The 27,649-nt window shown below is 51.1% G+C and overlaps 7 protein-coding genes across 7 annotated transcripts; 4 read left to right on the top strand and 3 right to left on the bottom strand.

The window, feature by feature from the left end:
• Nucleotides 1-522: 522 nt before the first annotated feature.
• Nucleotides 523-2,656, top strand: LOC100908705 (tigger transposable element-derived protein 6). The gene is made up of 3 exons (XM_029112645.1): nucleotides 523-694; nucleotides 1,334-1,391; nucleotides 1,631-2,656. The coding sequence occupies exon 3, from the start codon at nucleotides 1,770-1,772 to the stop codon at nucleotides 2,406-2,408; it is 639 nt and encodes a 212-aa protein (XP_028968478.1). The 5' UTR covers nucleotides 523-694; nucleotides 1,334-1,391; nucleotides 1,631-1,769; the 3' UTR covers nucleotides 2,409-2,656.
• A 944-nt stretch (nucleotides 2,657-3,600) lies between these two features.
• LOC100908429 (organic cation transporter protein) lies at nucleotides 3,601-5,340 on the top strand. The gene has a single exon (XM_029112664.1). It carries the CDS (start codon nucleotides 3,601-3,603, stop codon nucleotides 5,167-5,169), a length of 1,569 nt encoding a protein of 522 aa, XP_028968497.1. The 3' UTR covers nucleotides 5,170-5,340.
• On the bottom strand, nucleotides 5,283-6,810 carry Orc4 (origin recognition complex subunit 4). Its single transcript, XM_003747772.2, has 2 exons — nucleotides 6,479-6,810; nucleotides 5,283-6,386 (listed from the first exon to the last, which is right to left on the bottom strand). Exons 1-2 carry the CDS (start codon nucleotides 6,726-6,728, stop codon nucleotides 5,344-5,346), a joined length of 1,293 nt encoding a protein of 430 aa, XP_003747820.1. The 5' UTR covers nucleotides 6,729-6,810; the 3' UTR covers nucleotides 5,283-5,343.
• Nucleotides 6,811-7,084: 274 nt separating this feature from the next.
• Nucleotides 7,085-8,516, top strand: LOC100908145 (uncharacterized). Its single transcript, XM_003747771.2, has 2 exons — nucleotides 7,085-7,148; nucleotides 7,544-8,516. Exon 2 carries the CDS (start codon nucleotides 7,545-7,547, stop codon nucleotides 8,346-8,348), a length of 804 nt encoding a protein of 267 aa, XP_003747819.1. The 5' UTR covers nucleotides 7,085-7,148; nucleotide 7,544; the 3' UTR covers nucleotides 8,349-8,516.
• Nucleotides 8,517-10,545: 2,029 nt separating this feature from the next.
• LOC100905404 (2,4-dienoyl-CoA reductase, mitochondrial) lies at nucleotides 10,546-12,568 on the top strand. The gene is made up of 7 exons (XM_003747592.1): nucleotides 10,546-10,634; nucleotides 10,953-11,069; nucleotides 11,154-11,275; nucleotides 11,416-11,645; nucleotides 11,709-11,896; nucleotides 11,999-12,228; nucleotides 12,315-12,568. Exons 2-7 carry the CDS (start codon nucleotides 10,955-10,957, stop codon nucleotides 12,372-12,374), a joined length of 945 nt encoding a protein of 314 aa, XP_003747640.1. The 5' UTR covers nucleotides 10,546-10,634; nucleotides 10,953-10,954; the 3' UTR covers nucleotides 12,375-12,568.
• Nucleotides 12,533-17,795, bottom strand: LOC100908005 (MFS-type transporter SLC18B1). Its single transcript, XM_029112686.1, has 13 exons — nucleotides 17,536-17,795; nucleotides 16,569-16,664; nucleotides 16,400-16,473; nucleotides 16,065-16,212; nucleotides 15,908-15,976; nucleotides 15,314-15,471; nucleotides 15,052-15,235; nucleotides 14,845-14,943; nucleotides 13,985-14,073; nucleotides 13,777-13,872; nucleotides 13,615-13,689; nucleotides 13,392-13,485; nucleotides 12,533-13,093 (listed from the first exon to the last, which is right to left on the bottom strand). The coding sequence occupies exons 1-13, from the start codon at nucleotides 17,764-17,766 to the stop codon at nucleotides 13,010-13,012; spliced, it is 1,497 nt and encodes a 498-aa protein (XP_028968519.1). The 5' UTR covers nucleotides 17,767-17,795; the 3' UTR covers nucleotides 12,533-13,009.
• Nucleotides 17,796-21,340: 3,545 nt separating this feature from the next.
• On the bottom strand, nucleotides 21,341-23,337 carry LOC100905254 (uncharacterized). Its single transcript, XM_018641177.1, has 5 exons — nucleotides 23,218-23,337; nucleotides 22,688-22,752; nucleotides 22,501-22,604; nucleotides 22,013-22,190; nucleotides 21,341-21,843 (listed from the first exon to the last, which is right to left on the bottom strand). Exons 3-5 carry the CDS (start codon nucleotides 22,602-22,604, stop codon nucleotides 21,532-21,534), a joined length of 594 nt encoding a protein of 197 aa, XP_018496693.1. The 5' UTR covers nucleotides 22,688-22,752; nucleotides 23,218-23,337; the 3' UTR covers nucleotides 21,341-21,531.
• Nucleotides 23,338-27,649: the final 4,312 nt, after the last annotated feature.

Here is a 27,649-nt window from a genome sequence, read left to right as displayed (position 1 = left end):
GCAGCCGCGACGACACTCCCGAACCTGTTTGCTTCCCAAAAGCAGGTAAGCGGTGGAGCCGCTGGAATTCTGAGGGAGTGCGAACGTAATAGCACCCTCAGGCCGTGAGCCAGCTCGATCCATACTCCAAATACATATTGAGCAGCAGGCAAGTCTGCATTCCGGAGACTTAGTAGAAATTGGCGACGCTCGAGGCCTCATTGGCCGTGATCCACGTTGATGCGCCGTGTCCCAAGCATGATCTAGACGTGAACAACCTTGATCCAAGCCTGATCGATCGTGTTGTCCAAGCACGGCCCACGGTCATGGGACATCGGGTTTCGGGTAAATGGGAGTAAGCGCCTGATCGCCTAGGGGCCCTCAGCAGAGATCATCAAGATCATTTTCGTCATTTCGGTCAACAAATTTCGCCTCTATGCATCTCTTATTCCTCCCGCAAGATTTCTCTCAGAGAGCTTTGCGCCTATCATGGAGGTGATTAAGTACTACGAGAAGCCAGGAAAATCCCGGGGGACCGTCTAATCGTACGGGATGGATTCCGTTTCTACATGATGGGTGCTGCTTTCCTTGTTGCCAGACGGTTCCTCACTTCGCTATAAAGATAGGGGGAAGACTTTCTGTGCCCGATTTTCGGCTCCGATATTCAGTGTTCATTGTTCATTACCTCGTCGAGCCGCTGCGGAGGACGAAGCGTGTGAGTAGACTATGGAGCATGAGCTATAGAGTTTAGATTGGGACACGGCTTCCGTTTCCTCCACCGTCCTCTCGAATTTACTTTGATCGATCGCTGACTGGAGCCTGCTGAAGCTCCATTGGCGGGAAGTTGGGACGAGCCTCACTGAGGTTTTGTCTCAGCAAGGCCACACTCGGTGATTACGGTAGGGACAAGGGGACGCCTTCTTGTGCTAGGCTATCGATACCCCATCTCTAAGCTCCTTGGGAGCGAAGTCCTATCTCGTTTGACGAGGCTCTCGGCCGAGGATTTTTCACTAGTCGGAAATTCGTATCTTCCCTGAATGTTCAATTTTATGCTCACCGAATGTGCTCCTCGTTCCTTGTCGCGCACACCTCCCTAAAGCGATGAGATCGGGGATACTTCAATCCAACCAAGCTCTCCATTGGGGGCGATGTCATCCCGGTGGAGGAATCATCCCACTCGAAACTTGCACGAGGAGAGAAATAATTGAATATCGAACCCCACGATGAGCGAGCCATCTCGTGTAATGGATGATGGAGTTTGTTCCGCTGTCCATGCCCCTAGTCTTGGGAGCTCCGCTCCGTCGTGAGGTGCGGATCCGCTTTTCGAAGTATTTAATCGCGATTACGCCTCCAGGTGAGGAATATTGTGGACTCAAGGCGGCGGTTCTGGAGCCGACAAGTTTTCGAATCAGGTAAGTCTTTTGGTGAGATAAAACCCTCCAAGATGGGTGGTATCCATCGAGCGCGTGTCATAAAGTCCGAAATACTCGCGCTCGGATAGAAAGCCCTAAATTGAAAACGGAGGCCGAGAGTGCACTTAAGAAGAAATGGGGTGGACTTTGCCGAGTTCCGTTGACAAACCTGGTGCTTCGCTCGTTGCAATTCCAGACAAGACGGTCTTGCCCCTCCTAAAGTTCATGCCTCCTTCTAGGTCGATCCTCGTCTCGGATCAAGACTTCGAAATCGGACACTTCCGAAACTTTTCATCCCGTCTCAACTTCCGTACAGACCCCAATACCGATTTTTCTGCCAGTACAGACATCGACACACCGCTGCAACGTCTGAGCGGCATGGAATCTTTCACCGCAGACGCGACCGTCTCGATGGATACACAAAAGCGTCGCAAACAGTTCTGTTTAGAAGAGAAACTATCCATTCTAGAAGAGGTGAACTCGGGCAAGAAAAAAGTTGATGTCGCTAAAAAATATGGAATCAGCAAGTCGACCTTGTCGACGATCCTCAAAGACAGCAAGAAGCTGGAAGAGCAGGCGAAAACAGCGGGCTTCGACCCTAAACGTAGGAGGATGAGAACCGCCCAGTACGACGACATCGACAAAGCGACCCTCATGTGGCTACAAGACGTTCGGTCGAAAAACATTCCCGTCACGGGACCCTTGCTCCGGGAACGAGCGCTGCATTACGCCGGTGAGCTCGGCCATGACGATTTCCGAGCGAGCGAGGGCTGGCTCGCCAGGTTTCGCAACCGTTATGGGGTTCGGACCCGGGCTCCTAGTGACGAGGTCGCTCCTGTCTCGAAGGCCCAAGAGTGGACGGAAGCCACCATGAAGAGCATCATCGCCGGAGAGATCACCCCTCAGGATGTGTACAAAGCCGCCGAGGCAGCCTTGGTCTATCAATTGTTATCAAAGGAATCGTCGACAGCGAACGATGATCCCTGTAAGAAAGAAAAGAGCCAGGGATTCACTTGATTCCGCCTCAGCGGAGTGAACAAAGTTTGTGATAATGCAGACGAGAGGCATCCCCCTTCCTCGAACGACTCTTTTGGAACACACCGTCTGCAGCGAGTCTTCGTCAGCCGCTCCGCATCCGAGCTCGATCGAAGGGAGCATATCGTTCCAGGGGTTCGGGGAACATTCCAGAAGAGAGGTCTTCCCGGGAAAAACATAGAAGCTTCGTCATGAGTCCAGTGGACGATCGACCTACGGAGGAGAAGACTAGTCCCAACCGGATACCTGAGGGAAAACGCCCGATGTCTCAACTGTTTACAGACGGAAGAGCTGTATCATAGCGCAATTGACATGAATCCCGAGACTGATGGACATCATGTACATACATACGATATTCTTCAAATGTATACACTCCTTGAAATAAATCCGAAGCATCACGTCACACTCTGAGCATGATGCGAAGTGCTCGTCCATTGGAGGGAACTCGGCCATCAGAAAGAATACGGTAATCGATTACCGGCTGGAATGAGATCGAGCTGAGTCGCACTGTTTTTCTCGGGCCTCAGCGAATGGACTGCATGACGGGTGGAATTCGTGAATGCTCATGATACGGTAGGTCTTGATAGCTTCAATGAAAAAGATTCGCGCGTTGGCAAGAATTTTTTTCCCACTAGGACCCAGGAGGGTACCGGAAGCGACCGTCAGGGCTTCTCTCGAATAGATTTGACATATGGCGGCATTCCGGCATAAATCCCCCGAGATCGGGCATTGGAATCAATCAAACAATTCCCGAAACTGTTTCGGAATCGGACTCCCCTCCGGGCGTATGACGGAATGTCGACAGAATTCCTACGGGTGTACGCGAACGGTTATCTCTTCGCCTCAGAGGTACCGCTTGCCTCCACGGACGACCAGCAGACAAATAACGGAGCGCAGCATGAAGCGTATTCGATTGGCAGCGAATTGGGAATACGTTCTTGTCTTTTGCTCCATTGCCCCAATAAAAACATTCCGAGTGGCGAGAGCGGATCGGTCATCCGACGGAGAAGACACTCGGTACCCGTTGCAGCCACTTCGATGGAACCTCTCCCGTCTGGAGGGGCGTTCCGCGTCGATCCGCTGTGAACTGACAGCGTAAAAGCATGTGAGAATCGGACTGTGCAGGTGGCACCCTGTAAATCGTATCCGGAGGCGAACCAGTACCGTTTCCACCATGAATCCTCTCGATGTCTCCACGTTGATCGGGACTTTCGGCAGATACCAATTCCTGGTGATGATGGTCACCGTGTTACGGGCCTTCCCGACGTCCTGGACTCTGACCAGTATCGACTTCATCGCCGGCGACGTAGACCACTGGTGTGCGCCCCCGAATCGCGAAGTGTGGAATCAAGATCACTGGAAAGCGACGGCCATCCCATCAAAAGATGGAAAGCAGAGCCGATGTCAGCACCATCGGATTGTGAACGGTCAACTCTGGTTCAACGAAACCGTCGACTGCGCGGACTGGGAATACGATGAAGCGGCGCCGAGCAGCGCGCTGGTGGAGTGGCATCTCGTCTGCGGGCGCGATTGGATGCGCTCGGCAATGCAGAGCGTCACGTTCGTGGGCCAATTCTTCGGAGCGCTGATAATTGGAAGATTGGCCGATCAGTACGGGAGAAGATACATGCTCAATGTATCCTCGGTGTGCATGTTCATTTTCGCCGTGCTCGGCTCGTTCAGCCCGACGGTACACATCTTCAACATGTTGAGATTCGTACAGGCGGTTGCGGTTTCCGGACTCCAAACCACGTCCGCGGCGTTATTCACTGAAATATCGCTTCCTCGGGATCGGAATCTCTTGAACATAGGGTTTTCGCTCGGCTTCACCGTCCCTATGATCCTGTTACCATTTCTCGCCTATGGGCTGGACAACTGGCGCGCCGTTCAAGCTGCGGCCGGACTGTCCACGATTCTTATGCTGCCGGTGCTCGTGGTTCTGGAGGAATCGCCCCGATGGCTACTCTCGAAAGGGAGGATATCCGACGCTAAATCGGCCCTAACGAAGATATTCCGGATGAATAGACGCCAGGTGCCGGATTTGGAAGCGATGGTCCCCGCGCTGCTCAGTAAAGTTCAAGCGGACAGTGCGACGGGAGAAAACGCGGGTCTGAAGGAAATCTGGAAACATCGAAATCTCCGCAAAAATGTTCTATTCCTGTTCGCTTTCTGGTTCTTAGAGAATTTGTTCTACTTCTCGAACGCCTTCCTAGCCACTCGATTGGGAGGAAGTCGCTTCGTCAGTTTCTCAGTCTCAGCTGCGGCAGAAATTCCCGGTGGACTCCTCAGTATCTACATCATCCGTCACATGGCTCGTCGGAAATCCCTCTTCATTCTACTGATCTTAGCTGCCTTGGCCGCTTCCCTTCTCGCTGTGCTATCTCCAGAACTTTTTGTCCTCCGTCTAGGACTCAACATGACGTGCAGATTCCTGCTGGTCATGACCACCGCTATAAAATGGGTTTACACCTTCGAGGTTCTTCCGACACAGGCACGGAGTTTCGGTTTCGCATGCTGCTACTGTTTCGGCCGAGTGGGGGGTATGATAGCGCCTTTCATGAGAGACTTGTTCCGGTGGAAACCTCCTGTGCCTTTCGCTATCCTAGGCACTTGTGCAATCTTGGCGGCTCTCATACTGAAGTTCCTTCCGGAAACACTGAATGTGGACCTGCCCGATAGTTTCTCGGAGTCTGACAAGCTGGGAGAGAAGGAGAAGAATGAGAAGTCGCTTGCGAATCATTGATAGACGAGGAACCCCAAAAACTCTGACTCATGCCTTCTCAGAATTGGTGAGAACATTTCCACCGGGGTCTTATACATTGCGAGCGTAGGGAACGAGGCCATCGTGGGAGGAGGAACGCTGTCTTTATTGGGGTTGGAGCGCATGTATATTTCTAGAATAAATCGTGAGAATGATTCAGATCCCAAGGGCCTTGTCGCTAAGAGTCGTACTAATCCATTGAGCCACATCAGTTGGTAGATTCGCATTATTTCTGGCAGCTTCACTGACGAATTGTGCGCAGAAATGTAAATGGTGGAGTCGGTATCGCTTCTGGCTGACAAGTGAACCTCCGACGGGTTGGGCTAGTTCAAGATTGCACAAACTCTCGAACGATTTGAATACTATGTTTTTCGGATGGCTGAGCGAAGATTTCGTACTGCGTACGAATCGCATATATTCTTTATACAACAATTCGAAATTGAATGGTTCCCCGTCGTAGATAGCGCTCAGTCGCAGCATGCAGACCAAGAGGACCATTTGCAGAGCGGGTATGCTCGAACTGACCACTAGTTTCGGATCGTAAGCAGTAAAACGCGAAACGGTTTTCGCGAAGATGCTCGGCTCTAAGCGGTGGTCCGGACCGAGTCGCCGCACCATCTGTTGTAGGGAGTCCACCAAGGTTCTGAGCGTGTTGTCGATCTCGTTTAGTTGTACGAGCGCGTTCTTCATTTGCGGAATGACCCGCTCCGCTATATCGGCGTTCCACTCATTGGCAGTCTTCTTTGAGAATCTATCCGTGTCCATCGACAAGAGTATACCAGCGGTCTCGACGTAAGTGTCGCTGTCGAAATTATTCGACAGCTGGAGAAAACGGTGAGCGAAACGTGACTTCACGCGTTTCTCGAGCAGCTCCACCGTGTCGAGTCTCGAACACAATCCCACAACCGCGATGGGTGCTTGTTGGCTCTGTGCCACGTCGAATAGATTGTAGAGAAGGGTTTGGCTCTTGTGCTGAGTGAATTTTTCGAAATTATCCAAAATGAACAGTGAAGATTTCGATTTCTTCCTGTCTACACCACTCTTCAAAGAATCTAGGAGGAACTGAAAATTCTCGGCGAAACTTCCGAAAACCCGCTCCCCGACGACGTTCTCGAGCTGTAGCTGCCTCGTTATGTCTTTAAGGGCGCAGCGATCGTCGGTATGGACGACTCCATCTAGTTCCACGACGGAATAGTTTCCTGGAAATCAAGGCGGACTCTCTTCACACTGTTTCAATCCTCCACTCCTCTCCTGAGGGCTTTGATGCTCTCTGTCAAGACTCAAAACGTACCTCTGGTGCCGGATTCTTTATCCAAGAGCTTCAGCGCTGCTCTGACTAGAACAGACTTTCCAGAACCTCTCGGGCCCATGACGAGCATCGAGTTGCTCTCTGAATTCAGAACACATCTCAAGAACAATCCTCTGAGATTTTCCAGGACTTCTGGATACAGGCGTTCGATCGCGGAAGCATCCTCACTGAGCGGTGAAAGCTTCCGGGTGAAGTATTCGATGATGTCCACTCGAGAAGATGAGGCTACCATCTCCAGAACTTGACCTCGCAACTGGGAAACCCTCTTGAAGTTCCCGTTGAGTACCGTGCAGATCGTTAATCGGCACTATCGCGCTTCGCTCGGTTTGAGCGCCAACAGGTGTTAGCAGACGCATCGTTTTGAATTTGGCGGGCTTATAAGATTCAGGAGAAGTATTTTTCAAAGCTCAGGATTCTCGAGACTTTCTTCTCTGCGAGTGTCAACGTTCGTCTCCAACAGCTAGAGAATTGAGATGTCATGGTAGGGCATAAGAAAGCAACGGTGCAATCTCTGTGCGGCGACGCGAACACGTATTGATGCAGTATTTCGCTGTTTGTCAACACCATGCCTCTCGCTCCTTCACTTCTCTGACGGGTTCCGACTGTCAGGAATCGATCCTTGTCAGCGTTCCTCCTTTGCTCAACCATTCGGGTGAGTTTCAAAAGTACAGTCAGAGTAGTGTTCCGAATCGTGGCGTTGAGCTGTGGTGACTCGTGCCTGTTGTGAAACTCTGGAGAAGATATCCTCGGTGGGAAACCGCATGCATGATTATTCCAGTGGCGCCGAATCAGAGAAGAACTTTCTACTTCCTATCTACCACGCCTGGAACGCCTACCGATATCGTGAACCCTAGTGGATACTCGTGGACCAGGCTCATCTGGTGTCCCATATGTATGCAAAGTGTCCGCTGATTTCTCAGTTCCGATAGGGAAATCCAAGGTTTTCGATTATTGCACCTTGCCGAACTCGCGGAACGCCTTCATTCTGACAAAGAGCCTTTGTACTTCACTTTGAGATCGATGACTGATAGCATCAACTATTTGCAGGATGGGCCCAGAAGACTTGACAGGGGTGTTGGTGACTTCCATATGCGAAAAAATTCCGTCATCGTTAGCCTCATTGCTGGAGGCGAATGATGCACCCGTGCAACATCATCCTTTGCTACAAGCGTATCCTCTACACGTGAAAACGAAATATTTCACCGCAGATATCCATCTGTTCGCGTGCAAGGACCCAACTGATCTCAGTGATGACGAGCTCTCGCAATTCGAAGCATTGATAGTCTTGTTCGACGCGAACTGTGATAATTTTAAAGAAAACGCTGAGCAGTTGGAGCAGCTGCGGAATCGATGCAAAAACTCCGAGATCAATCTTGCAGTATGCGAGTTGTGCGAAAATGAGGCTATCAAGAGAATATTCAAGGAACGTCTCTCGGAGTTCGAGCTCATCGAGACCGAGGCAGAGGATCAAGACGAGTGCGGAATCGATCGGATGAAGGAGGCGCTCCGAATGCATACCTGGTCGAATCTCATCATGCATGATCGAGAAAGGCTCCCACCTAACTCCAGAATACCGGAACATCTGATCACGGGTGGAACAGTGCCACTGCAAGAGTCCGCCGGATCCTCTAATCCAGCCGAAATACCGGACGACGCTAATCCGCCAGTCGATCCCGAAGCAGACATCTCTTTCGAAGAGGTCTTCGCCAAGTTCGCCTCCTTCAAGAGCAGAGCGTTAACTCTTGAAGGAGACGAGAGGAGGAAATTTGCCGAACAGGTCGTCACGCAATTCTGGAAGGCAATGGGTCAGGACGATTCGGAACTGGCCGGGCTCGATAGCGACAGCGAGTAATGGAGCATTTTGTGAAAGTGATCAAAATTCCTCACATGTTATTGTTGTACACGCCTCCAGGGTCGATCACCCGACTCAATCCGTGGGACAGAGGGAGAGGGAATTGCTCCACGAATATGTCCCGATCAGATCTCATTGACGAGACCGCTCGTAAATGCGGCGTGAGAGTCGTCTGAAGGAGATTCGCCCATCGTACTGGAGCTCATCTCATCACTCCATCACATTACGATCGAAGAGGAGCATCAGCCGAGGAGGAGGGCGAGCACATCCCGAACTGATGAAGCTCGGATGAATTAAAAACCTGCCCCCCTTGATCAACATTCTAGGTGCAATAAATGTCCTGACGAGCGAGCGGCAGAGTGTCGCTCGATTGACAGGAAGAATGCGAGAGAAATTCTATGTTTCCGTGTGATTGTCGTGCGACTCGATGTTCGTCTTCATCCGCTTCTGATTGATTAGACTGGGAATGGATGGCGCATGGGAAGCTGAAATGCTGGAATTCGATGAGTGGCGTATCTCTCCCGATACTCGGGCTCTTTCTGAGGGACGATTGTCTCCATCGGGACACTCGTGTGTGGAGGAAATGTTCGAAACTCTTCGGAATTTCGTAATCAAGCGTCACTTTCAGGTCAGACAAGAGAGATAATCCCGTCTCACTCCCAGATACCTACGTGTGTATGTTTGGGGGAAATCGGGAGATCTATCCTTTTGCGGGCGGAGAGGCGGTGGGCGCACGATCGTGCGACACAGCCGGCTCAGTCAAAAATCCATGTGGCATCTCCGACGGAGAGCCTTCCGAGTCCGACGAATAGGCTTAGAGTAAGGGTGTGCATGATCGACGATCCGGAGGTGTACGCTGACTGCGACGGCGAAGAGCGCCATTCGCGCATCAATGCCGGAATTGCAGAGGAGAGCCGAATTCCTAAAGACCTCCAAGTGCTGCCGATCCGCGCGCGTGTGGCGGTCCCCGTGCATGTGTTTTGCTCTCGAGGGATGTAAACAAAGATTGTCACTCGTTCCTTCTTCGGAGGAACACTCGGGAAACTCTGATTCGAGAAGGAATCGCAGGTCTTGCATTCCAAGAAGAGAAGTCATTCTTCCAGGCTCGCCCAAGCAACCCATGATGCCGCCCAACGTTAACGTGAGAGTTCGCAGCGGAAGCATCGAATCCACCGAAAGTTTCGTTCACGTTGAACAGCAAGAACATCACGTCGATCTCCGAATCCCGACAGATCACGAAATCAAGAATCTCGAGTACATTTATCTGCACGTCGAGGAGCCCCGGTGGCAATCCAAGGAGGACGTTCAACCGCATATTGAAGCTGCTATGGAAATCATGTTCGGCGAACTTGGAAAAGTCGTTCCGATTCAAGTGGTTCGAGTTCAAGACGGACACGCGTTCCTACGTGTTCCGCTGAGGTTCGCTGTCTCGCTGAGATGTGCTCTCACCGTATGTGCCCTCAACATAAAGATACACAAGTTGTGCAGCTCCCCTCATACCTTATGTGTAGATAGTGAGCGGTTTGTTCATCAGTGACGTCGTCGTTACGAGTTGATTTATTGAATATTTGTACATAGAGACCCGTGTCTCACCGCATTAAAGTTTTTGTCGAGGTTGAGAAGACTCTAGTATTCCATCATCTCTCGTGTACTCATTCCTAACGTCACGTCCTCGAGGAAATCCTTAAGATCCGGAAAACAAGCATCGATGCAAGGTCTGGCCTGATGTGTCATCAATCATCAACCATCGGTTTCGTAGATACATCATTTCCATTGCAACCGGAGATGAAGCCCGTGATTGTGATTGGGGTCTCGCAGGAACCCCGCTTCATTACGGAAAAACAACTCGATTCTGACATGGGAGTGAAACAAGGTGCGAGCGACACCGTACGACGGCAGCCGTGAACGGCCGTCCCATGCCGGTCTGAGCCGGTTGACGGGCCGGTCGGCTGTTTCGCCTTCTGGCTGACCGACCGATCGACCGGCCGGCCGTCAAACCGATCGTTCCGCTGCCGAAAGTTTGAATCGCTTCTCTCATTGCGGAATTAATCGGAGTGAAAAGCAATCGCGCGCGGAACCCTCCGAGGCCCTTCTCCAGAGTTGAAGAGTGGAGAGCATGTCGCATCTTAAAGACGTCTCTGTCATGAGGCGAAGAGCGAACAAAAGGGCGATCAGGCAGCAACCATTCAAGAGTCGCTGCGGGAGTGCTTTTCAGGACCTGCCGGGCGCTCGTCCTTCCACGGTGTTCCCGGAAACTTGCGATTCTACAAGCAAATCGCAGCATAGGTTCGTGCCCGCCCCAATGCTTTTCGCGCTGTCGAACTCGTCTCTAGCACTCCTAGAAACCCTAAACAAACCTTTTATCTCGTTGCTTTCTTCTATCAAATGACAACTTGCGACCGAGTGGCAGTCAGCTGGATTTCGCGCACAGTACGGGCGGAATCTTTGAAGTCCATAAGGAATTTTCACCGCAAGAGATCTCGTGCTCACATTGTTCTCCTTGAGAATCGTGAAGCATCGACCGGCCGTAATACCTGGTGAAGTAGGCAGAGCTGAAACTGCGGGACGCTTCCGACAATTAAGAAGTTCATTGCGAAATGACAGATATGATACCAAGCTCTGCGAAAAGGATGGCGAGCTTCTACTCCGCGGTGAAGACTCCAATGATGCCCAAGGACGCTCTGAAGAACAAAGTCGCGCTTGTGACCGGCGGAGCAACAGGTAGGAATATTTTCCCTCGGGTGAAAATCAGACTGGAATCCCATCAGTACAGACCGTCCCATATCTTACCCACACCCTTTTCAGGCCTGGGAAAAGCTATGACGGAGATGTTCCTCAAATGTGGAGCTAGTGCTTGCATTATGAGCAGGAGTGAGGATACTCTCAAACAAGCAGCCGCGGAGCTCCAAGAGAAAACCGGCGGTAAGGTGAGTCGAAGTTGATCGGATCCTGAAGTTCCTCCACGATGGCTGATTCGATCGGTTCGCGCAGGGTCACTCCCAGAGCCGGGATGGACGAAGATTCCGGATATGATGATGCGCTTATTTCCAATCGCTTCCTTCTTCAGGTCGTGTACTATGCAGCCGATGTGCGCGATCCGACCAAAGTCTCGGATGCGGTCTCCCATTGCGTCGCAGAGCTTGGTCTGCCAAATATCGTGGTGAACAACGCTGCGGGCAACTTCATCGCTCCCTCTGAGCGACTATCACCGAACGCCTTCAAAACGATCGTGGATATCGTTCTAATCGGCACGGCGAACGTGACTCTCGATGTGAGATGCCCCCCGGTTCAAATCCTGTGGAGCTGCATTGATTCTCCTCTTGCTATCCGACGTCAATGACGACCATCCTCGAACCGCAGGTGGGGAAAAGAACTGATCGCAGCGAAGCAGCCAGCTTCCTTCTTGGCTATCTCGGCCACGTACACAAACCACGGTTCTGGATACGTAGTACCGTCCGCCTCCGCCAAAAGCGGTGTGGAGACTCTGTATCAAAGTCTGGCCTCCGAATGGACCAAGTACGGCATGAGATTCAACGTCATCTCACCGGGTAAGAATGTGGAAGAATGTGCCGTTCATTCCCGTAGACTTGGACCGGATCCATGTCTTCATGCCGTCAGTCCTTCAAGATTGGACCACCTTCGCCTTGCAGGTGCGATTCCCACGAAGGGAGCCTTCAGTCGTCTCGATCCTGCCGGTCTCTTCAAAGAACAAATCGATCTACTAGGTCCTCCGAACTGGAGAACCGGTGAACCAGAGGAGTTGGCTAATCTCGCCACCTACGTCGTGAGCGATTTCGCGTCATGGCTCAACGGGGAAGTCATTCGGCTTGATGGCGGTATGATGAGCTACATTGCTGCCGAGTTCAACCAGCTCAGCAAGGTTAGTTCGAGTGACAAGCGCCTGTGATTTATTCATGCAAATCAGGCGTCATCGGCGCGGGACTATCAAGACATCTTCTGTCACAGGTCGATTCCGAACAATGGGATGCCATGGAGAAAATGATCCGCAGCACCAAAGGTTCTTGAGTTGGTATCGTCAGGTGCCGAGCCGAACTTTGGAGCGATCTTTATCGTAGCTGGATCACCATTGTGGAGACAAGTGGGCTTCGGAAACTCGGACCTCGATTAGGAGTATTGCTCGATTGCATGTAATTCCCTTTTTTTTCAAGAGTCCGGGGTCCGTGTGATCCCTGTGCCTTAAACCCTTGCCGGATCGTGTTTTATTCTCTTTCCATCGGAGCCTGGCATGACGCGGGGGGAGGGGGCGGGTGAAACCATTCGTCCTGAGGGAGGGAAGTAATTCGGCAGGGGCGCTGAGCCGGATTGAGCCGAGATCGGCCGGCCTGCTATCGAAAGATCTTTGCAATAATAATATACAGGTCGGACGTTTCGGATCGCGTATTCACTTATATACAGCTCGGGGATCGGAATGCCCGTCACTGGTGCAGAAGGGCAGAATCAAATGTCCGGAAAACTCGGACGAGGTACAAAAGAGATGATTTTTGCGGCTCTCCCGTGCGTCTTCGTCTGTGGAGCTTCCGTGAGAATCGACTACATGAACGCTAGTGAAGTATCCTGCCGCTAATGAGCTTGTCGTCATCCTCCGAGGATCGGAGCCGCGGCCTCGGTTTGGTTTACCTCGCTTCCCACGGCTGGAAGTCTCAAGCAAACGCTTCGTCACTATCAGGTGAGCGACTGACTAGATCCTTCAATCCGTAAATGAAGACACCGAAATTCACCACACTCTGCAAACAGAACCGTGATGAATTCGTGGACGCCAGGAGCCTTTTGCGAGTTCTGATCTCAGACACATGTACGTATGTATGTTAATGTTGTGAGTCCCGCTGAATTCTCGAAACCCAATGAGAATCAGCGAGGTCAGAATCGATGATGCTGAACTTCTCGAGCAAGGATTTCTTTCCCGGGTGAATATGCGGGGACTCTTGAGACCATCAAACTTAGCCTATTGTTCAAGAATTACAAAGCAGAGAACAATGTTTCGGTCATGGAATCGAATTGCGGCAGCAAGCCGTTGAGACTCACCCATGCCGCAAGTGGACAGAAAATGAACATGGTTCCCTGGCGGTAGCCAAACTCCTCGACGACAAAACTAGCGATTGGTGGTGTAACAATAGCGCTGCCGAAATAGATATCTTTAGTGAAATAGTAATCACTGGTCACAATGCATCTCCTTGTGTCGTGATCGGTGCTCGGGGGATCGGCCTGGGAGGAGGGGGGGGGGCAGCAGCTTCGTCTAACGACTTACCCGAGAACCATGAAAACAAACGTTGCACTCGCCACAACACCCGAAGTTTTGATGTTCTTTGGATATCCCGCCTTTCTGGAGAACGGAATGCATGGAAGCAGTAGGTATAATTCTGGGTTCATCGTGGACGCAACGACTGACACGAGCATGCCGAGCACTTACATCGATATCTTGAGGGCGTGGGCGAATCCGCATACGAACTGAGCGGCCATCCCGAATCCCGTGAAAATTTGCGACAGGTAGATGAAGCTCATGGAGCTAGTCGAGATGGAAAGAATAAGGGATATCTCTGAAGTTAGAAGTGCCCCTGGGAAGAATCCATGCGGAACGATGTTCCTGAGGCTTGCCCGCCTTCCTCCCGTCAACTCACGGTTCGTGGTTGATGAATGGGACGGGTCCGATGAGCAAGTACGCCAGAGCGGTACAGACCTGGCCGAGAAAGAGCAGGAACTCTTCGTGCTGTAATGAAATTGATCGGTCAGACGGAATCAGAATCGGCCGGTCGTGCCTCAAAGTCATCCCGCAGTTCCCAGGCAGGCTTATCGTCTTCATGCTCATCATGCACGAGGATATGTTCGGAGTCCTCTCGGGAGACCGCGAGAATCATCATGCTATTAGGATCGCATTGAATTCCCATCATGGTCGGTTTTCGGTCAGGTGATACTTTGGCATAATCGGTCGTCAGATTAGATACTTCGCTGAGCAACAAAATATTAGGAAGCTACTAAATTGCAGAGCTTGTTAGTTCTAACACCGATTCCTCGGCAGTGACGGAGGAGAGGAACATTTTACTCACAGATTGCTGTAAAATAAGAAAACGAGGACTTATTTCGCCGACCCATCGAGTTTCCGCCAATGACGCGAGGCAGGATGTCGCTTGTCAGAGATGAAATCTAAACTCAATTTTCGCGAACGATTTCGAGCGAGAGGAGAAAAATCGATTCGCCAAAATAGTCGATAGCTATGTGGTCAGCTGGGGCGATTCGTGTCCGAAAAAATCCAGATTCGCTTCAATCACGACTAAGCAAACATGGGCGGCGGAACTACTCAATAGGCATCACGGATTCGTTAGAGCTCGATTGCGAAACGATCGTCAGAGCCTGTCCTTGCGCCGTAATTCCAGTCTGTGAATTTTTCTCGACCGCACATCGTCTGTATCGATTGCCCATGAGTTCGGATAAACTCGTGTTCTGAGCTCTCGAGAAAGGCGGTAGATCGCGATTGACTCACCCCGAAAGACGAAACGAAGCCTGAGAGGAGAGCTCCACTCGCATAGCAAGCGTATTGCACGCAGAACACGATGCCGATACCTGAGTCTGTCAGACGGAACTGGGAAACAGATCAAGTTTTATCTCCCCGTTTCTTTTTGTCTGAATATTCTGCGATTGACCTCTCAGAAGCTCAATATCGGTGTAGCCTCGATAGATTAATTAATACCTGCCCGGACAGCCAGGTCTGAAGCGTCGGTTCGTTGAAGCTCATGACAATCCAAGAGAACATCACTGTGATCATATCGATTATGAACAGTGGTTGGAGGATCATGTATTTGTATCTGACCGGCTGGTCAGGTTGCGACGAAATACTGGACATCACTGACACTCCACTCTGTCGGCCTAGAGATGTCGACGACGGTCTAGAGACTATTCCTTTTTGATCTGAAATCGGGATTCACAAGATTTCAGCTCCAGATCGGAACAATGCGATGGAGTTCCGCGGTCGAAATTTCAATTCCGAGTGTTCCTCGATTGGGTCTCTCATACTCTTTGAAGGTTGCAGCGGACCATTCCGTATAATCGTTGGAATGAGCAGAATCATGATGACGCCGAGCGCAAAGAATGGGAAAGGAAATCCCCAGAACTGGAATTCATCGGGGAAATTATCAGAACGAGTTGGAATCCTTTCGTGTTCATCGGATCCCTGCGGCTGCATCCAAGCTCCATTTTCTAGCAATGCACGATCGAGCTCCGCATTCCGTTAGCGAGATTAATGGGGATCTATCGTCGAACAGAAGAGCGTAGGATTCGGGAGCGAGATCTTAGGTGGGAGCCCGCGTGATGCTGCTGCTGTCAGAGCTCGTCGTAAATCCTTCCTCTCCTTCACCCGCGTCAATACCAACAATGGAACAAGCTCAATTGCAGGCGTGACTGATAGGAAGCGTGGAAAGGCGACTACCGATTTTTTCAGATATCTATCGGGTCGGGCAGTTCCGTCTTGGTCTCTCGCTTCCGAGCACAGGACAACCGGTAAGATTGTTACGGAGTAAGGAGAGAGCGGCGGTTACGGGGCTACTCACTTCGATTAGGAAGCCTCCAGCCATTGTCCCTACCATGTTCCCGATTCCCCACAGGAATTCCATTGAAGCCTGCGAGATAAAGGCAGACCTGAATAGATGGAATAAGCTCCTGTAAGCTCTATCGGAGAGAATGCAAATCGATACATTGGTCGCTTACGATTATCAATCCAGGCTTTTCACTGAATCGTTCAGTCACCATTGAGTACATCGACACCGAATACGAGCACGCCAAGAAGCCTCCAGCAATAGCCAGCGGGAACGCGAGCCCCAAAAATATATCCGGATCGCCCACCCAATACAAAGATCTGGAAGGCATAATGACCTTAATGACCGGGTGGAAGCTTAAGAGCCGTCAAGTTCGAATCTTCTCTGTGGCAATTCTGCACGTGCGACATCTTCGGTTCGACTCGCAGGGAAGGCTCCGGAAGGGGACATTGTTCCCCCAAACTTTCCTGGAGTTAAGGTCCCTCAACAATAAGTGAAGAGGCTCACCCGATAGACACATCGAAGATGAAGGTTCCTACTAGTCCAGCTACGTAGAGTGGCACCGGTCCGAATCTGTCTATCTGGAACAGTGGAATAGCCGAAAATTATTCGAAATGGGAGCATGTGCCCTGCCGAGAGATCGGTCCATTGTCGATCTAATCAACTCCCAACTCACCAATTTCTCGGAACTGAAGGATCCGATGAACATGAAAAGTTTGAACACGGAAAATATGAAGCCGCAAGTAGTCTGTCGGATACCTCTTTTTTGAGCCTGCAGAGGGAGAACTTCGTGATCTCTTTCTGGAGATGGATCGAGAAACGGTCTGCATGCTTCGCGACTTGTTTTCTGCGCATTTTTGCTGCATATTCCTGATGGCCTTCGTCCAGAGCGTAACCCCAGCAGAGTATTCCATGAAGATTTTTTTCCGTCATCTTCACGAAGCCTCTTAGGCACTCCACCCGATCAAATCATTTTCGAAACGAATCCCAGAAGATTTTAAGCCGACAGTGCCCTTGGCACCATAGGGGACCCCACGTATTTGGAACGCTCTTCGTTAAGGAACGCTCTCCGGCAATTTTTGTTGGAAAAAAGAGTCTCGGCATTTTTTCGGGGTGTCCGCATGGGATCTAAGCCGATGTCGATATCGAGGATTGTCGGTGGTATATGGTATATCCCAGTGATATCAGCTCCAGCGGGTCATAGATATCCCAGATATCGCAAAAAGAGGAAAAGAGTTGAGCCTTCTTCCTGGGTAGCGCTTCTCGGATTCCAGAGAACTACTACTCGACCGATTATTAAAAAATCAGAGAGCTCGGACACCAAGTGCTGAGCATGAGATATCCGACATGAAGGTTTCTCTCCCACCGCTTATTGGTGTCGGCGACGATGTTCGAACGGTCTTGATCGCATTAAAAACATCTCCACCATTGCGAGCCAAGCACATCCAATAATAAGACCACAACTGTCATGAGTACAGACGCTAGAAAGTATTGTACTGGAACAAATGTCTCGTTCAATGGAGGTCTCGCGAAAAAACGAGGACTGCTTTTTCAAAATATCGACACTATCGGAGATGGTGAGCTCCGAAGCCACCGTTGAAATCAGATACCCTAGCACTCGCTTCCGATACAATGTTTCTCACCAGATTCGGGAAGAACGGAGCCATTAGGGAAAAGCACGCGGAGAACCAAAACTGTGAGTGAAGTACTGGTATGAGCCATTTTTTCCGCCACATGAACTTCGCTCCCTGTTGGAGCGAAACGAGCGATCCTGACACAAGGTTTGATCGCCGGGAATTCGAAGAGACAGCCGAGAAACCCGATGTTGTGGAGTCGAGGGGACCCCGCCGCGGAGCTTCATCGGAGACCTTCATGGCGATGGCGGCTACAGGTGGCCTTCGTTGTGTGTCTGAGCGAGCCTAGTCGAGCGTAGGCCGCGGAGAGAGATTACGGACTTCTCCTTGCCTGCCGCGACGTCTCTCTGGAAGCAGCGGAGTGAGATTGAAGAGCACTTTGAGCTAATGCAGTCAGTACTGCGGAAGCTACAATTATTTTGCGGACAGCCCTCAGACCCGCAAAAAAATCGTGCGATCGAGCGGCTGTAGGTCTCGAGATGGGCTTCTACTCTAACTCGGTCTCCGATTCTTCGCACGGATTGATTCGGATAAATCAAATTTGGCGCATAAGACACAGTCCGCTTCAGATCAAGCATTTTTCTCGGTGCGAACGTAAGTCCGCAGAGCTCGTTCAAGATGTGGTAGAGAAGTCACTGTGGGCGACACCGCGAGAACTGATTTATTAATTATCGATTCCCACAACGCCTCCTGAATTGGCCTCCTGAGCGAATCAAGGGATGATCGAATGATCAGCCGTTCAGCCTTGCAGAGTACCCAATCTGAGTTTGGCGACGCTATTCACGGAATCTGTTTCTTCTGGGGGTCTCCCCTCACGGCTGCGTGTCAAGGGAGGCTGGGCATAAGGAGAGCACCCCCCTCGGCGAACCCGGAAAGTGACATCATCTGATGAGCATCGGCAGCTCTACCGCATGGAGAGCACTCTATGGTCGTCATGAAGAATGTGTCACGCTGGTGAACAACTACGATTCCCGATGTTTACCGCTGCTCGCTCTTGATCTGCTTTGCGGATCAGACCTAATCACGATCACCCGTCTGTCGTCGGCGAGAACATTGTAGCGCAGCGTCGAACGTCACCAAACTGACTGAGTCCGACTGTGAGGTCGGAGGTCCACTCTAATCGCAAAATACTATGCGACGAATCTTCCGGGTGATCGGCGAGGTCTGCGATAGCCAGAGTCAGAGCTCCCACGCCTATCTGGAGGCTCACCAATGCGGAGGTTCTGAGCCGGAGTTCTACGCGGGATTTCGATTACTGGGGGAGTTGTTCTACCGAACAGGTCCAAGTTGTCACGTGGCTTCGCTATCTCGCCGGAATTCTTTTGCTCAGGTCGGAGGTTCCTCTCCATAATGAGTCGGCAGATTCATGCGGGAAGCGAGAACAGTCTGAGGGAATCCGTCATTGAGCTCAGGGAAAAAGAAACAAATAGCTCCGATCGAGCGTACCCGTACGCGATCATCGCGTTGAGTTTCGGTTCGATCGAGTAACGTGACGTCGCGTCGCACTCCGAGAGAACACGTATATAGAACTGCTTTGTGGCGCAAGAGCATTCTTCCTCGTGAAGTGACTCATGCTACCTGTTCGACAGCCCTTGACAGGCCGGATGGAGTCGGACCAATTCTCGCTCGCCTCCGTGTGCGTTGAATTTGCATTCTGGTTTGTGTATGGGAATTTTGAGACTGTGTAAACACCGGTGTGCTCACTGAAGGTCAGCGAGAGCTCGGCTGCCGGAAGAGTAATAGAAGACGAGCGAGAACTCAATTTAATTCTGCGGAATGGAATTCTTCAAGAATGCAAACTATTCCAATCCATTCAGTTTAGCCAATTACAGCGATAAGGGTGGCCGTCAAAGCAAGCCGACGCTCCGGTCCGTGCAATGCTTCAACGACCGTTTTCAGCTCCGCGGAAGGCTTCCCAGAAACATCGGCATCCATCTGGTTCGGAGGCCAATATTCGCGGAATCTTCGTCCAAGGGAACTCTCCCGATAAGTCCCGAGAACCGCGTCTACGGAGACCGGAAATACCAGCTTGGTGCCCCGCCCAATACGAACCTGCGTATAGCGATCCGGCTCAACTCGGACACGGTCGCAGAGATGGATTATACCGCGGAAAAGGAAATGCGAGAGAGAGTTTGGATGGAATTTGTTTATTCATGAAAATTGCCTGTTGCCTCCTGGAATGGGAGAGCTCGTTGACAGACGAGCATATCCGTTGCGAACGACGCATAAGTCGACCTGGGGCGGCTCTTTCGGAAATTGCCCACAATGGATTTCTGAACTCGCCAATTTGAGCGCTGGATGGTGAAGTTCTCCCTCGCTACTCAGATACCTGGAAACGATCAGATGGGAAGGTGCACCTATGGCTCTTACAGCCTTGCAATCTAAGCGGCTCAGCACTGAACCCATTGGGCTGAAGTCTCATCCATCAGAGCAGCGTTGTGAAAATGGCCGGCAAAAATGGAAATCTCCGCTCATCTGGAGCGGACCAGGCCGACGATCAGCCGGTCTTCTGCCAATACAGGGTGCCGGCCGGAGACAACAGTCTGGGACGCCGCGTCTCTGACTGACTGAAACGATGTCTCCGCGCAAATGACAACCGCGTTCGATCAATCGGTTCCGATCTGCGCAATCGATTCGGATACAGACGATCACGGAGAGCGAGAGCGACTCGTTCCGTGAGGAATGTAGGCGTGAATTCTCAGGGTAGCCCTTCCGGGGCATCAACGTGCCGTCCTGGGTGTGAGATCAAGGGCGAAGAAGTGCCCTCGCTCGTGGGTTGCTCCAGAGCTGAAGCTAGGGAGAACCTCCACTGAGGCTTACAATCATGCGGTATGAGTCTCCGTACGTATGGTACACCCAATGAGAGCTCTCGGCAAAGGCTTCCCTTCCGATGGAAAATCGGATATGGCGAGGCGACGAACTCGTCGAATCCATATTCATGGATATGGCTACATCCATAAAAATAATCATTTAAAAAAATGAGTATTGGAAATAAATATACATTATATGATGTCCATGCTCCACGGAAGCTGTATTCCGTATCTCGACGCCGACAATTTTCGATCGTCAAAGGTCGACTTTTCCGACACAATTCGTTCGGAGTCGGCTCGAGAATATCGTTGGAATGAGCGTATAGGGATCAGATCTAATCGCATGATGAGCATGAGCTCACGGCTGGAGAGCGCTGCCGGAGCGGGCGTCTCCCGGGCGGTCGCGGACTCAGAAAGCGCGCCTCCGTTAGATTTTCTGTTATGATTAGTGTCAGACCCTTACATTAACAACAGAACAACAATAATTAGTCTCGCCATCGAGAGTCGTGGGCTATCCGGCTATGACTCTCCTCTGAGGAGAAGGCTGGACGCGTAACCATGTAATTTATTCACGAATCCCCGGAAATTCATCTCTTGAATATGAATTGATTCATATTCATGAGTTCGTACGAGGGCTCCCTGACCACCACCACGTGCTATCGAGGCTCCACGCCAAGGGTCGCGTCAAGTAGCACAGCCGGCGGGGCATCTCCAGTCTCATCTTCAGTGCCCGGTGTGAAATCGGGTCGCAACTCTGCTCTCTACTTTACCGCGTGTTGTTCCCCTCAAATCCAATAAGTGATGATTGAGGACCTTAAAGTGCCTCAGAGCCTGCCGAAATGAGACTCAGTAGCATTCTTGTGGGAACCCAAGCGAAACGCTCAGCTCTCCCGAATGATAGAACCTACGAGACCCCCACTACCTCCGAGTGGGGACTCGTCTATGTCTCTCCGACTGAGAGACATAGTTCGTGAAGTTTTTCGAGGACATTCCACCCTCTACTGCGCAGGAGAACGATCATTTATTCAAGAGAGTGCGTTTCCGAAATGATTATTGATTACAAATCCATTCGCTCTGAGGGAGTCCGAAGGGCTTCTCCTTCGGAGTTGGAGCCGCATTATGAGTCGCCGTAATAACCCTGTGAGGGTGACTGAATGAAGCGGCAGAAGACTACGCTCCGATTCTCTTCGATGTCTCAATCTTTCACTTCATTCGATTCATCTTTCTCGGCTCCTTCTTCTCCAAGCGCAGGTTCTGAATTCTGAGTCGAGGACTCTCCTTCGGTCCCAAGTCGAAGCTTCGCTTGAAAGTCGGAGATCGTCGGTTGCTCCGTATTCGGCGAATCCGAGTCTGAATCCGAATCAGAGCATCGCGTATCACTGTCAGAGCCTAAGTGTCCGAAGGGATGATTCTCCATGAACTCTCTGATCTCGGCGGGGAAAGCGTTGAAATCTACGTTGTTCCCCTCAACACCGGGAATCTTCAGATGGAATAGTTCCTCAGCGGCCTGAAATGAAAGGTCTTCTGTCACTTCTAGAGAGCGCTCGTGACGGGGTCGGAAGCCGTTGACCAATCGTTTGCCGAATGGCTCCGAGCGATATGAGGTATATTTCGCTATCCTCAGCATCTTTGCGCTCCGAAGTTCGTCGTCGAGGCAGAATTTCCAGAAGACTCACCTCGGCGATGTCGCTCGGCTCTGGGAATCGCTCATTCCGTTTCGAGGCTGATACACAGCTTGCAGAGACTAATCGCATCACGTTGTTATGAATGTATTGGGTCAGACGAGCCTTGAGCTCTGGATTTAAGTTTTTTTTCTCCGCGAAGTACTCGATCATTGGAGCGAACGGGTCCTGTCTGCAACAATTTTTTCGTTTTCAATTGACCCTCTTTTTCCGTTCAGGAGAAATCTAACGTCCTCCCCCCACGCAATGAGCTGATCGAGACCTCTACCAGTGACACTGTGTTCAGAAGACAGCAGCTCCAGGGACATCGAAATCGCCCCGGGAGCTCGAACCGCTGTCATCGAAGTTCGGTAGGCTGCTACCCCGAGTTCCTGATAGGCTTAATTTTTCGCATGCTCCGAGGATACAGACGGTCCCAGAAAAAAGGGATGATATGAGCTACCCGAAAAATCGGGTGAGGTATGGGCTTACGTATAACCCACCCTTCCGGGAAGAGATCATTCTCCGCTGGGTTTTCCTCTAGAATCGGTCGAGCAGGTCTGGAAAACCCTCTTTTTTTCGGGACTTCACGCGTGGATCTCTTCATCTGTTGAGGAATATTATCGGGGTAATCAACGCCAATATCAAGAAGTTATGCTCTGAAAGACGTGCAGGGTTTCCGAAGCTCACTCTTTGAACCTGGGGTGGTTTTGAGGATTTTCCAGGGAGGACGAATCAATGAAAATTTCGAATGCCTGTCGGGAGAAACATGAAGCACTATTGATGTTTTGTGGGTTACTGTCCTCACTTCACATTCACCAATGGCAAGATTCACACGGGGTTTCCCCGATTGGAGGCATCACCCGCGATGCCCATGGCGACTGAAGCGAAGCGCATCGCCAGGGGACAGTCACCGGTATGGAGTCAGCGTCTCATCTTAGACTCACGAGGTGACATCATGCTTCTCAAGCTCTCGGTATTCAATAAAGCTCTCAGCTTCCGGAAAATCTGCTTTTGCGACGTTGAAAAGAGGATCTGAGTGCCCCATTTCGACTCTAGCGTCTTCGATGCACCCGACCGGCGGCAAATTCTCAAGCGAATCATGTCAAGATGCAGTGGTCTGCCTCCGCTCTTTCGGACGAGCTTTTTAAGGAAGGTTCCATAGGAAGGAACGATGAGGAACTTCAATAGCCTTTCATCCATAAGCAGAAATTCCTTACCGCGAAACGCTTATCGGCCGTTCTTAGTCCCCTGGGCAGCTCGCAACAGCTTCAACCTGGCTTTTAGAGTCTCGACATCTGGATAGTCATTTTTAGGACAAGAACCGCCTTGCAAGTTGCAACGCGTTCCCGCCTGAGAGAGAGTCAAAACAGCCCCAATGCGGCGAGTGGCGCGCGAATACGAAACCAGACGTTGAGCTTCGACGTCCAGCCAGCCTGTAAAAGTGACCGCGTTCCGGGAGGATGCGCTCTTCATAGACGGGTCTGACGAGGTATCTTGCAAGCCCGCGCCGGCCGAGCATCCGCTCGGGGCGCTCGATTTGATGCTTCCCGCGTAATTGATTCGCAAACTCGGATTGCCTGTGACGCCCCTGAAATTCTTCGGGCGTAGGTTCTCGAGCTCTGGGGGGCATGGGAATTCTTCTCCATTATCAATTCACGATCGTGACGGCGAATGAATACTCCTTACGTTCATCTCTCCACTCGTCGAGTTGTTTCCGTGACCGCTAACGCCACATGCAGATTCGCTTGGACGGAAGGAGGTGGCTCGATGCAACAGCCTAAACAGCTCCTCCGTTCCCGAAGGTGCGACGTGCCTCATAGTGACGATGGTGCTCTTCGGTGAGACCCTGACGTACTGAGTGTCAGGTCGAAAGAACTGACACTGAGGATGAGTGCGAAGCTTGGCTGCAAGGGGAGACGGAACAGAGGAAATAGGCAAATCGGATAGTGCAGCGATGCAGCCTTTGTCGCAGCGGCTGCGAGAAACTCCGAGCTCAAACGTCTTGCCCACACTCAGTTCCCGTCGAGCCGCGCAATATTTTCGCGGTGGAATGAACACTCGCAGGTCATGGATGTTCTCCGAGAGAGGAATCTGTGAAACGGGAAATCAACTGAGCGCGCGGCGAGATTCCCCAAGCGCTTACATCTCTGAGTGACCGAGCCACTGTAGTCTTGCCCAAAAGTTCAGTCACTTGAGGATGCGGCACAGGAAGCTAAGAGCTATTTCAGGAAGCTAAGAGAGTCGGGCAGAAGGAAGGGTACCGCATCCGCGTCCTCGGCCGAGAAACAGCGCCGGCTCGTTCAGCTTCGTGGCGAGCGATTCTGTGCACGGGTCTTCTAGTTCAGCCCCGAATCCAAATATGCAGGTCCTCGTCATTCTGGCCGACCGTAGGAGATGGGCTTTGCGCTCTGCCAACCCTCTTTTGCGACCGAATCGGAAGTCTCGTCAAGTGATTGATCCGGTCAGTCTAGCCATCCCGGCGCTAGATCCCGGCTCGACCACCATGGAATTCGGAATGGCTATGATTAGGGCTTTCGCTGCGGTTTCCTCAACTGACACAATTCACTATTGCCCATTGCAATTGTTGGAAAACAGAAAGAAAAAAAGATCGCAGGCGTATCTTAGGCCGTGACCGAAGAGTGAATTTCCGTAGGACTGCGTAAAAGCAATTTCATCGGTAACTTGGTGATTTTTTCGAATTAAAAAAAATGAGATACATATGAATGAATGGCGATAGCCAAGGCGCTCGCTCGAAATCTCTCTACTAGGGAGCCAGGCCACGCGGCAGACGCGTGAAAGCTTATAAATGCCCTCAGGTGAAGATGTATCGAACTATACAATCAACCGTTCAGAACCTTACGGTATTATCGATTGATTCGATTTTATCGAGCGTCGAGTAGTTACGAAAACACCGCATAAAAGGCTGTGGTTCGAAATGTGGTACGAAATTCGCAACATGAGCAGGGGACCGCAATAGTGCCGCACTGTGTCAGGTGATTGGTTTTCCGTGTGTCTTTGAGGAAAACGTGACTGAATTTGGACCCGGTCCATAAGGAAGCGTGGATCTTCATTGTAGTCTATACCGAAGGAGGACGAGACCGAATCATAGTTTTCTTCTGGGGAAGGACGGTCGTAAAATTTCGAAACTATTGACCATGTACCACTTCCGTTGCATTTGTTTACTTTCGGAAGGAGAAGGGGTCTATAGAAAGTGCGACATAGGACGCAGTCCTACGTCAAAAGTCATCGTCGTCGAACCCCGCCGATCGATACGACGCGCTTCCCGATTCCTCGCTCTAGGCTCGAACGATTCCGGTAATCGCCTTCACGAGAGACAATTTCCGGGACAAAACAAGGATGGCTCTTCGGAGAATCCTACGGGAAGACTTGAAAGCCGGTAAGTTCACGTCGAGACGAACAATATGACCCATGAGACTTCTCCTCGAATATGCAGCTGTTTCCGAGATAATTTCGAAAAACGAGAAAACGCTCGCGGAGTATAAGTTCTTTTCTGAGGGGCGACCGGACTTGGAAAAAAATTGACACGGGTCGGTTCCCGGATTCGGGGGAAAGGCCCATGGGCAGTGGCGGATCCAGGGGGGGGGCCAGGGGGCCATGGCCCCCCCCAAGAATCTTCGATCCCTATACAAAAGCATGGGCCGCGAGGTGGCGCGTCATCATTTTCGGCTCTTTCCCCCCTGAAAATATGACTTGGCCACCCCCAAGAAAAAAAGCTGGATCCGCTCCTGCCATGGGCAATATTGTTCGTCTGGTCGAGACCTTCAATAAAGCTCAATATGTTTTCCCCCGATATCGAGCCGTTTCCGAGAAAATGGAGCCGTAGTAAGAAAACTACGGCCCGTATTCTACGGCCGTAAACTACGGGTCGTAGTGCCGTAGTTACGGGATGCATACACCGAATGGAGATATCACCCTGAGGTGTAAGAAGTGGAGACCGAAAGTACGACAAAGATTCCCACATCAACCTTCGATCACGTCCTTCGCATGTGCACGGGAGGAGAGCCTCTCGCATCACGACGAATGTGCGAAAAGCAGGGGTGAAGTCACAGGAAAACACGACCAATGTGCAATGCTATTCTCCGCGCATTCTGTCGCTTGCGGGCGGACGAGGCACACGTCGCGAGCGCAGCCCTCGAGTGTGATGAGTAAGTTGATCCTTGGTCCTTGGTCATCGATTTTTGACAAGGAGACCAACGATCTCCGGCGTCAAGACTGCCTCTACCTACAAGGAAAAAACAGGTACGGGGTTTTCATCGTCCAACGCTTAGGAAGCTGTCTGGTAGAGCCGGGAACAGGGTGGGGTAGAGAAGTATACAAAGCAGTATGCCGAGAAACCTCGGAAACCGAGGGACTAGAGGCAGCTGTCCGCTGCGTAAACGTGGCATCAGAATGGGATGCTTGTAAAATCCATAAGATCCTACTCGGCCCCAGGGGGGAGTTGTACTTTGATAGCGTTGCTCGAATATTTCCCGAGTGCCTCTACCTACAAGGAAAAGACAGGTACGGGGTTTTCACCGTCCAAAGCTTAGGAAGCTGTCTGGTAGAGCCGGAAACAGGGTGGGGTAGAGAAGTATACAAAGCAGTATGCCGAGAACCAGCCGCCAACAAGATGCAGCCGCTGTCTGTCGAACCCCCACCTCCAGCGGAGCAAGGCCGATGTCAACAACTCTGGCAGTCAATAAGAGCCTCCGCGAAGCGGTGAGTTTTCTCGATTAAACCTTCCGATATTGTTGGAACGTCGCGCGTCGTTCGAGCGGGGAGGACAATGAATGCATGTTCGATGACGGATCTTCAATTGTTGGCTACGGGTAGTATAAGTCAGGCCTTCTACCCAACCGTCCCTAACTTGACGCCAGTAGCGGGGGACCTGAATTAGGCCGTGCCTGTTTACTTTCAAAGATTTCCCGGGTACTAGAAGAGTGCTTTCTACAACGATGAACTCGGTAGGCTTGACATTTTTTGGTCGCGACCCCTAATAAAGAGTTGGTGATTTCTATGCCATCCAAGGACGATGAGGACTGCAAAGTCACTTTTCGCGGGGCGCGTCGGACACCCACGTGAATTATTGCGGAGCCGTAGGATGCCGAGGTGACTCATTCCGGAGCGCATAGGATACCCAATTGACTTCACATCTTTTCATGAGATTAGACTCAGGTGCACACTAAATTGTCATAACGAGATATTTCCATGATCGACGACAGACCACCTCCATGAAAAAAAGTTCCCAAATACTTTGAAAATGTGGAGAAATAAGACGACCACAAACTTATTCCAGCCTCTCCTGGGTTACGGACCCTTCCTCCTCTGCATCTTGATAGTGATCATCGCGTTGTTCGCACCGAGAGGTGAGTGAAAACCGTATTTCGAGAGAACGAGCTCATGCTTGAAATATTATGCCCCTTTTCCCAGCGCAAAGTTGTCGTGGAAAGTATGCCATTAAGCTAAGGACAGATTCTTTTTCCTTCCCAGCCCAGGTCCACGGCTCGCGTGACGTGAAGCCGTCACTCCCCCCCCTCAACGGTCCCTAAAGAGGTAAGCGAGTCGATTGTTTTTCGAAAACCACTTCTTCTGTGAGTTCATACCGTTATATCCGCGAGAACAAAGAGCATAAAAAGGGGCAGGTACTGC

This window comes from Galendromus occidentalis, unplaced genomic scaffold (assembly GCF_000255335.2).
Source record: "Galendromus occidentalis unplaced genomic scaffold, Mocc_1.1 scf7180000077524, whole genome shotgun sequence".
In the NCBI taxonomy this organism is placed as follows: domain Eukaryota; kingdom Metazoa; phylum Arthropoda; class Arachnida; order Mesostigmata; family Phytoseiidae; genus Galendromus; species Galendromus occidentalis.
The sequence above is the reverse complement of the archived record's forward strand: the minus strand, read 5'-3'. Positions and strand labels throughout refer to the sequence as shown.

Bases quoted from the DNA above. Each gene is read 5' to 3' on its own strand.
- LOC100905254 (XM_018641177.1), bottom strand. From the start codon at position 22,604: ATGAAGAGATCCACGCGTGAAGTCCCGAAAAAAAGAGGGTTTTCCAGA. The intron at 22,191-22,500 runs GTGGGTTATACG...AAATTGTTGCAG, and splicing joins AATGATCTCTTCCCGGAAGG to ACAGGACCCGTTCGCTCCAA. The intron at 21,844-22,012 runs GTGAGTCTTCTG...CTTTCATTTCAG, and splicing joins AGCCGAGCGACATCGCCGAG to GCCGCTGAGGAACTATTCCA.
- LOC100908005 (XM_029112686.1), bottom strand. From the start codon at position 17,766: ATGAAGGTCTCCGATGAAGCTCCGCGGCGGGGTCCCCTCGACTCCACA. The intron at 16,213-16,399 runs GTGAGCCTCTTC...TATGCCTTCCAG, and splicing joins ATCTTCGATGTGTCTATCGG to ATCTTTGTATTGGGTGGGCG. The intron at 13,094-13,391 runs GTGAGTCTCAAC...TTCTGTTTGCAG, and splicing joins TCTGTCCACTTGCGGCATGG to AGTGTGGTGAATTTCGGTGT.
- LOC100905404 (XM_003747592.1), top strand. From the start codon at position 10,955: ATGATACCAAGCTCTGCGAAAAGGATGGCGAGCTTCTACTCCGCGGTG. The intron at 11,276-11,415 runs GTGAGTCGAAGT...TTCCTTCTTCAG, and splicing joins AAGAGAAAACCGGCGGTAAG to GTCGTGTACTATGCAGCCGA. The intron at 11,646-11,708 runs GTGGAGCTGCAT...CTCGAACCGCAG, and splicing joins TGCCCCCCGGTTCAAATCCT to GTGGGGAAAAGAACTGATCG.
- Orc4 (XM_003747772.2), bottom strand. From the start codon at position 6,728: ATGGTAGCCTCATCTTCTCGAGTGGACATCATCGAATACTTCACCCGG. The intron at 6,387-6,478 runs GTACGTTTTGAG...CTTGATTTCCAG, and splicing joins TAAAGAATCCGGCACCAGAG to GAAACTATTCCGTCGTGGAA.
- LOC100908429 (XM_029112664.1), top strand. From the start codon at position 3,601: ATGAATCCTCTCGATGTCTCCACGTTGATCGGGACTTTCGGCAGATAC.
- LOC100908705 (XM_029112645.1), top strand. From the start codon at position 1,770: ATGGAATCTTTCACCGCAGACGCGACCGTCTCGATGGATACACAAAAG.
- LOC100908145 (XM_003747771.2), top strand. From the start codon at position 7,545: ATGGGCCCAGAAGACTTGACAGGGGTGTTGGTGACTTCCATATGCGAA.